This window comes from Sycon ciliatum, chromosome 4 (assembly GCF_964019385.1).
Source record: "Sycon ciliatum chromosome 4, ocSycCili1.1, whole genome shotgun sequence".
Classification (NCBI taxonomy): domain Eukaryota; kingdom Metazoa; phylum Porifera; class Calcarea; order Leucosolenida; family Sycettidae; genus Sycon; species Sycon ciliatum.
The window spans coordinates 18,898,867-18,908,456 of NC_088646.1; the positions used below are offsets into that span (position 1 = coordinate 18,898,867).

The 9,590-nt window shown below is 45.6% G+C and overlaps 1 protein-coding gene across 1 annotated transcript; it reads left to right on the forward strand.

The window, feature by feature from the left end:
* The first annotated feature begins 4,305 nt into the window (after positions 1–4,305).
* LOC135813440 (uncharacterized) lies at positions 4,306–4,674 on the forward strand. Its single transcript, XM_065326536.1, has one exon. It carries the CDS (start codon positions 4,306–4,308, stop codon positions 4,672–4,674), a length of 369 nt encoding a protein of 122 aa, XP_065182608.1.
* The last annotated feature ends 4,916 nt before the right edge of the window (positions 4,675–9,590 follow it).

The window sequence follows — 9,590 nt, forward strand, 5'->3', positions numbered from 1 at the left end:
TACACTGGATATGCATGTTCATGCACATGTGTGTGCACGTGTGTGTGTGTGTGTGTTTGTCTGTCTGTCTGCCTGCCTGCCTGTTGGCCCTGGCCTGGGTTTCCAGTTCAGTGTACTCAGTTACCGAGGCTGTTTGGTAAAGTACATGTAACTCCAACTTCATTTCAAAATACCAGTGCATCTAGTGTCTGCTTCTATCAAAGCAGCATGCCATAGGGTGTGCATAGGTAACTGGTTTGGCCGTTCTTTTCTGATGTGCTCCGTTTGGTGTAGACCAGGTGTACATTGGGGGTCGATTCACATGGCTTCGTGGATTAGACAGTTTTCTGGCGCTAGTCTTGATCTGTTTCATTCTGAATCAGATCCGCTATCGTTGCTATAGGAGAAAATCTGTGGGTGCACATCCCGTGCATTTGCAGATTTGCGTGCTTTTCTTGCGACGGGCGTATAAATGGTACAGGGTGTGTGTGGGTGCGTACAATCAAGATGTTGCGGGTTCGGGTTCAATTCCCGTGCAAGTACAGGGAGCGAATATGTACTTCTTTTTGTCAGATTTCACCTGCCTGCGTTACTAAAAATATTACAGTGCAAGTACCATCACCATGATCTCGGCATCAGCGTAAAAATACTAAAAAGGTGGAAGCCAGAGGCCCGGGGATGTAACTCACTAAAAGGGAGCATGTCACATACGGACCGTACTGAAAATGTAATTATGTGTGGGCCAGGGCTCCCGGACCGGTCCCTGCAGTGCAGGCCTGACGCCTGAGCAGGGGCGTGCTCGGCCCCCCGGCAATTTTCTGTAATTTGTTTGCAACCTTTCTTGAATTTTAGAGCATATTTGCATACATTACAATTGCAATTACCCAGATTGAAAATTTTTGGGGGGTGCACGTGCCCCCCGTGCCCATCGCCGAGCACGCGCCTGCTGAGTACGATTATTTTTTTGTAGTGCATGCTGTGCATGTGCCTTTGTGGTGGAACCTCTAGATTACGGAGGATTAGCAAGACGAAATTCGCGTTCGCGTTCGCTCTCCAAGGAAAGTCGAACTCAGTGACGGAATTCGCGTTATGAGAAGGATTAGCAAACAGAATTCGCACATGCATGACGTTGACACGACGTACATAATTGTGTACAGACAGTACAGCGTGGTAAATTTATGACTGCCCTGACACGAATCCGCGATCCGTGTTCCGACTACTGTAAATCAACAAATTTTGGCCGGTGAGAAACTTTGGCCGATCTCGAAATGAAACTTTTGGCCGTCATTTAACTTTGGCCGATTTGGGTTTTCAAAAAAGAAATCGATTGGTATTTGTTGCCCTCACATATGTACATGCAGCCATGGCTCAATAATGCATCATTTGCCTCTATGACAAATTTTGGCCGGCGATTTACTTTGGCCGGTTGGTACCCAGCGGCGAAATCAGCGAAATTAAGGGGGGACTATGGTTTCGCGGGGGCTGAGCCGACAGGGCCCATCTAATTTGGTCATAACTTTGGAATGGTGCAAGATTTCTACACCAAATTTTCTGTGCAGCTTCCTGGAATGAGTAGACACGGGAAACAGCATCATTGGTCATTCTAATCCATTTCAAAGTGAAATAAATGAGAATCCAGTTTCAGGGACCGTGGGCGATAGAAATGACAAAATAGTGCGCAATATTGTGCACTCCAGATGAGTGTTCATGAGCTGAAATGCATTGGAATATACTCAGTATATATGCCTCCAGTGCACCTGCCTAAGGATTTTACCCTTGTATGTACAAAAAGCCTGCAAACAACAACAAAAACACGGCAATGCGCACAAACGGTAATTTTTTACAAATTTCAGGAGGGCTAAGGGTCACCAGTCTAACAAAGGGACTCTAAAAGTAGGCATATGCACTGCAGCTTGACATGCAGAATCAGAAAATCCACACTTTTATATATCAAATACGAAAGACCTGACCAGGAAATTGCGCGGAAAGTGGAAAAATAGCTAAAAACAGACAAAATAGGCACTCCAAATATGTACCTTTCATGAAGTGGCAAGAGTTTATGTCGTGTGCCCACCCTCTTCTCAACATGGCCAACACATTCTTCTTTTGCAATTGGTACACCACCATACGAGTCTTCCTTATACACTCTGTTATAACCCTTGGAGTCTCCATCTCCAATGTAGGTGGTGTACACAAGGCTGCGCTTCTCCACTGAGCGCTTCCATACACCACTCGCAGCTTCACATTCCATGCCAGGTGCAGATGCCTTGGTGTTAGCCTTGCAGTAGTGTTGCTCCTTCCATTCCTGAAATTCCTGTGCTGTAACAACTCCACGCTCTTCCTCGTCATTCCACAGGGCACACTCGTGGCAATACCGACTCTTCACTTGCACGTCTAGAACTCGACCGGTGCGCCATGAAATGCAAGCAAATACACCGAAGAGGGAGGAGTAGCCGCGTCGCATCCAGGTTCCGGCGAATGTGACGGCAATTTTGTCGGTGTTGTCCAGTTGCTTCAGCTCAACAGCACATTGGAGCATGTCCTTCTCAGCAACATTGGAAACAGCGGCAGTCATCAGCTGCTTGTGGTGCGTGTTGTAAACTTATTCTGTCACTGGTGGTGGCAAATTCATTATTCCACAAAATTTTCTTAGCGCATTCCATCCTCTGCCAATGCGGCGCATACCCAAGACAGACCGCTTGTTCACCTCAAAACTTCTGCCAGCCTTCTTACTGAGTGGCGCATTGCCTAAATATCCACAGGCATTGCACTCAAGCGTCAGCACAGTACCAAGGCCTCGTTTCTTTGATTCTGCGAGCCGAAGAGTTCCACTTGAACATTTACGACAAATTGCGAAATTGTCCAGAAATTCTTGCAGGGAGCTAAGGTCAACAATGCGATTGCCGTTCACTCCACAACAATCAGCAGCGTCATCGTCGTCGTCATCCTGCTCTTCATCAATCTCACTCTCGCTGTCTGACTCGGTGAGAAAACCTTGTTCAATATCTCCTTCAAGCAGCCAGAATGGCACATTTTTCAATTTTCGTGCAGACGCACTCTCTGGAACGCCAGCCTCCAACACGGTCTCATCATCGGGTCTAGGTTCCTCAGAAGACTTCTTTGGGCCAAAATACTTCCTCTTCGCCCTACGAACTCTCCGGCCTCCACTGCTGGAGCTCTGGCGAGGGTTTCCCATGATATGATCCACCTAAAATGTCCTTGCACAATTATTAATTTTTGTCTTACAATTATTTGAATTTTTATATACGGTACCTCGCTCAAGCCGTCAAGGACCTGTCATTTACGGCTGGCTGTCAAGCGCATGCTGCTGTGCATACTTCGCGTTCAACGCGTCCATGATAGTTTTGTGTCACCATAGAAACGATTTTGACAGTGAAATCAGCCAGAGTTGGGAGAACTAGCCGCATTCCATCTGAATTGCAATTAGCAAATTTGAACATCTAATTGAAATTCTGTTGCAATTAATTATTTTGTGCAACTTTAGATGGTATATCTGTGCAATGCATCAACGGAACTTGCTCAAATTTTTTTCTCCAGCCCTTGAAAGCAGGTGGAACCGTTAGCAAGCACAAAAAGTTAGAATTTCGAAACTTCATTTTTGACCCCACGAAACCATAGTCCCCCCTTAAATCGCCAGCGAAAATTAGTTGATTTACAGTATACGTTTCCGAACAAAAAATGCGAAAGTTCGCAATCCAGCGTTTGCGAACGCGAATTATTTCGTCTTGCTAATCCTCCGTATCTGCGTATGCATCATGCACGTATTTTTGTAGTCGTGCTACCAGATCTACGTGCGCACACCTCGTTGCGCAATGGCACGCACATGCGCGTGCATGCGCATGATACAGATCCGTCATGGTGCGCACGTGGTGTGTGCCCACATGGCCGGCCATGTACAAAACAGTACATGCGATCGCGCCCTCAATTATTTTTTTGCTGGTGTTTTGTGCCGAATAATGAATGATTGAATGCTTTTGAAAAGGAGAATTGACAATTGTTTAGAATGTAAGATCTCTCCTCTTGCTCACCATGCTTAGGTATGCATGTCGTCCTGGTCTTTTGGCGCTGAAGACTCCAGTATTTCGACGGTCTATTAGTGGAGTAAGCGAGTCATGGAAAGGCATCTTTCCCGAGGTCAAAAGGCCTCGAGTCTATTTAGATTTTACTCTTGAAGGATATCCGGCTGGATCCGTTGTAATCGAGCTGTTCTCGGACATTGTTCCAAAGGCTGCTGAGAACTTCAGATGTCTCTGTACAGGGGAGAGAGGAGAGCACCTGTGGTTCAAGAATACGAAAATCTCCCACATGATGTTCGGCGTGTACATGGTTGGAGGTGACATTCACCATGGAGGTTCAAGTGGAGGAGAATCGATATATGGTCCACGATTTCTGGATGAGAACTATATTGTGCAACATCAGCATGCTGGAATCGTGGGCATGATCAACTGTGGTGCACCGCATACCAATGCCAGCCAATTCTACATCACCATATCACCTGCTCCATTTATGGATGGGAAGAATGTTGGCATAGGTCAGGTTGTTGAAGGACTGGATGTTGTGAAGAAGATTGTCCGTGTAGCAGGTGTGCCGGAGGTAAAGTCAGGATTACTGTCCCGTGTAGCAGGATCACGCAAGCCCGTGCTCATTGAGAGCTGTGGACAGCTGGACACCTAGAACTTTCATAAGACTTTCTATAATTAATAATATTGTTTACTTGAGAACACATGCACATGAAATTGGGAGTGTGTGTGTGTGTGTGTGTGTGTGTGTGTGTGTGTGTGTGCGGGCGCACACGTGCTTGGGTGTGTGTATTTGCATTGCCAGTACAGAGTAGGTGTACATGTGGCACACCGTCCGTTCATCACTATGAGATTGGAAAGATTAAGTCCTTTTTTTGCATTTGTCTACTTGTACGGTTTACGGCGGATTCCATCAAACACAACTGGACTGTCGGTTGTTAAAAGTTGGAGTTACTTCGAAGTATGAATGCTTTTCCAATGAGCTGGCCAGTTCATCCCATATATGGGTGTCATTTGTGTGTACTTTCTTAGCCACGTTATGCATGCAACACACAGTGTGTTGGTTATTTTTAAATACGGGATGTATTTCACGTTGCAGCAAGCGTACGTGGTTTCATGTCTTGTTTTTGCCATGTGCTGTGGCTGTGGCACATTATGACATTTCATGCCTAGACCAGCCAATATGCTGACCACCTTTATGCATGTTCAACAGTGCTGCTCAATCAAAACCATCTTTGCACACTGCACCAGGGAACATCGCAGTTCGGCAGGTCAGGGGCTGCACAGTGCCCGGTGCGTTATTCCCTTGTGTGGATTTGTTTGTGCAACACTTTAGTATTAGTGAGGGATGGCAACAGAGGATCAATGTGGAAGTAATACGAAAATGCAATTCATGTTCGAATGTGCAAACATTTGCGCGTCTGGAAAATGGCGTAATGCATGTGGTACGAAATGACCCAGTCTGTCCCCGAGGGAATTTGCGGAAAAAATCGCAAAAAACGCGGGGGGAAAACGCGGCATAATATGGCATAATTTGCGGTGAATTTGCGGTAAATATGCGGTGAATAATATTGATGTGCGGCAATTTTCAGGGAGTATGTAGTGAAATCAATCAGTTACAAGTCTCTGGTGTAAGCACTCGTCATATTTGAGTAAAAAGCCGCCAAGATGAAACGTTGCTGACCGAACAGTGCACTGTGTGTACGTGTAGTGCAACAAAAAAGTTAAAAAAACGCGGGAAAATCGCGGAAAACGCGGTCTTTTAAAAAATCGCAAAAAACGCGGAAAAAAACGCGGCCGCGGAATCGCAATTTTCCCCGGGGACAGCCCAGTTGAGCAGGATAAGTAGATTTACCACCCTTATGAAAATTGCCAGGTTCAGACTACATAATAGTATGCTCGGTTTAGCCTAACCAGGGTGGATCTTATGTTTGCTAGTTTGATGGACCCGGTGGTGGCCAGCCGCCTGGCTGAGCCAATTCCGCCAGGGACTGTACCAGGGGATCTGGTGACTTACTGGTACATGTATATCTTTAGCGCAGCACTCGGCACTACAGTATTATAATAATTTATAGCAAGAATAGTAGATAAACAGTCAGAATCAGGGAGAACATATGTAGATCTACGTGTAGATCTGCGTAGTATATTATTAAAAAAAAGGAGCAAAAAACGAAAGTTGTCAGAATGAGGCCATATCCGGCTCATTTTCCTCCTGAAGTGATGAACTTTCCGCTGGTGTAATTTTTTATGCGGTAAACAACACGACGGTTGGGAAATTTTAAAAATTCAAACCAACTCCCACTGCGAATTTGTAAAAAATCAGCTGATCTCCACTTTGAATGCAGTTCGCAAGCGCGATCAATCTTCGTTCCGGTTCACTGCGTGGATCGCGGAGGGTGCCAAGAGCGCCAGCTCTTTGTACTTGTGTGTGTGTGCCGTGTTGGCTGTCTAGTTGTAGATCTACCCCGTACCGACCCGTACATCTACTCAGCTCTAGCTCGAGCGCTCTGCAGTCAGCAGGTCAGCACTGGTACGGTGTCAGCACGAACAAAAAAATGCAAATCCGCGTCAAAGGAAGTACAGAAAAAGTTGGAAATTGGCGCGTCCGCTGTTCTCTGTAGCTGTTGTCTTCTGGTCATTGGCAATAAGAGGAGATAGTCCGCTAACTACAGAGCCAAGAAGCGTGTTTTCTACAGAAACCAGTTCCAGAGCTCCAAGCGCAGAGATCTGGAGAAAGAAAACGAGTCTGCATCTCGTGCTCAAACTGAAAGTGACTCTGAGCAATTGGGAGTACCTGACACGTCTCGTAGCTGCGAACCCTTGGCTGGCGATCTGAACTTACTTGCAGATGAGGATACTGAGAGCGCTGGTGACTCCAATGAAGACTCGAGTGAGGAGAGTGATGAAGTCCTGGATTCTGACAACTGGAATTTTAGTTTGCAGAAATTAAATTTAATTGCAGAATTTATTGTCCACAATAGCAGTTTGCAGAAAATGTAAGAGCTGGCCTAGTCTCCATAATTGAAGTTGCATGCAACTACTGCACTTCTGTTGCTTCACCGCCCGCAGTGGGAAAGATATCCAGTTATTTTGAATTGAATAGAAAGAGCGTACTGGCTATGCGCCTGCTTGAACGAGGCCGCGAGGATTTCCGGAAATTGTGTGCATTCCTCGATTTGCCAGCGCCGGTTGAAAGAAGAACTACCAGCGCCTCGTGAAGAATTTTCACCAAGCTGCTAAAGCTAGTGTAAGTTTGAGCATGAAAAATGCTGCTGGAGTTGTGTTCACACAACAAGTTGCAGCCGGGGAGGAATCGCCAGCCGAAATCGCCGTGACAACGGACGGAACATGGATGCGACGAGGATGCAGCTCCTTATATGGCATGCAGACTGTGATTGCTTGGGAGACGCAAAAATTTGTGGACGTGGAAGTGTTGACCCGCTATTGTACTTTCTGCACAAGGAAGGAGACTCCCTGCGGAACTGTTTTGGAAATTCTATCTGCAAGATTGCAGGCTTCGTCACAGCGATGGCCTGTGTTATTTGGGCATCTGTTTGCCACAACGTACAGTCCAAGGATGCCGAGAAATGCAATCAGTTCTGCCCGGAAAGACTCATGGTGCAGGTGGCAGCAATAGAAGTGTGGATATGGCAATGTTTCTGTGGCAGTTTCTTCATCGTCGAACAACACTATCCCTGTTGCAGTCTTTGAAGAAATTAAACCTGTATATGTCCATCTTGCCGACAAATCCCTCCTACAGGGCTGTGTTCGTCGTGCCACACAGAATGCCAATGAAGCACTCAATGGCACTATTTGACATCTCTGTCCAAAGGAATCGTTCTGTAGCTCCATAACTGTTGAGACTGCTGTGTTCCTGGCAGTGATCGTGTTCAATGAAGACCACAGTGAGCTTGCCGAAGTAGTACAGCGTATGGGATGCACTGTTAGTCCGTCGTTGGAGAGAAATCTAGGTGTCTTTCAAGAGGAAAGCTGTACCACAAGCGTAGAAAGTCGTCAGAAGAGGAGCAAAAAGCAAGTAAGCATTGCAGAGCAGTGAAGAAAGGGTTTCTGGATCAGGCACAGCACAAGGAAGAAGAAACATATGCTGCTGGTGGCTTTTGAAAGGTGAAACTGGAGTGTACTTTTTCATGAATTTGAACCTCTTTTTCATAGACTCCGACAAGTTTGAGCCAACATATCTCAGGGCTTACTTGTCATAGAATTATAATCTTGGGCATTATTCACATCTACGTGAAATTTGCTAGGTGCTAAACTAAACAGAACTGTCAATATCCCAGCGAGGTTCTTCCAACTGGCATGTCTCTGAATTATCTGTAAACATCGCGTTTCTGATCTGTAAAACTGAAAATCACAATGCTCCACTGTACATATGTTTACAAGGTTTAGTGTAGTTTAGCACCTTGAGCTGTTAGTCTGCATGAGTTCTGAGCAAATTGACACTGCTGGACACCATTAGCCTCTGTTCTTTTTTGGCTCAATCCTTGCCCTGTACGTGCGATATGAACGCATTTTGGCTGAGTGCAAGTTCGGCACTTCAAGATATGTGAGATGTGTGAAAAATGATTCTGAACCTAGGTATGAACACCCTCAACATCACTGCCAAGTTTGGTTTGGATATTCCCAGCTGTTCATGACTTCTGGTCCAAAGAGTGTAGTATACGGAAAAGGGGAACTGCCACCTTAAGGCCATGGTAAAAAATAAAGTTGATTCTCAGGTCATGAGCCTGTGAAAATCGGTGCGAGCGAGCAATTTTTTATTTTATTTCCCACAATTTTTTAATTTCCAAAGATAGGGTCACGTACAGTATATTTTTTATTATTCAGACCAGGCAGTAGAAAAATACCGGTATTTTACTACTCCCTGATTCATGCCTTTCGCATTGACCGTTTTCATTCGCGCATATAATTATACCCCTTGGGCCGGAAATTAAATCCCGGTATAAGGATCACTCGCACAATGTACATGTACATGCCAAGTGACCCCCCCCCCCCGGCTCCGAAGGATCACCCGCACAATGTACGTTAATCATTGTTGTGATTTGCTTTCAAGCAATGACATTATGTGCATAATCAGTAACTTACTTGATGTTGCTGTTTTTTTGTTTTTTTGGTTTCCCGTTCTCGGGGCCTTCTATTCGGTACTCTTTGTAGTTGTACTTCTGTACTGCTGAGCTATCCGAATTCAAATAAACATTAAAAAACAAAAAAACAAAAAAACGTGCCAAGTGCCCCCCCCCCCCCCCCCCCCCCCGGGCTCCGATCCCTAATCCGGTGTGACCATGGTGACCCTAACGCCAAAGTAACGGGTTCTACTCAGGGAGTCGTAAAAAAAGTATTTTACGACTCCTGGTTCTACTCTACTTGTTTTTCGATTTTGACAGCATGTTACAAGGCGAGGACGCGTAGTGCTCCTGACTACAACCATAAACCGGTTGGCAGAGTCCCGGTCTTGCGACCATTTGAACCGTATTGGGAAAACCCAGGTTCGGACCCTCGTTACTCTACGGGTTGGTAGGATTTTTATAATTTTCGTTTTTTTGTGTTGTAGAA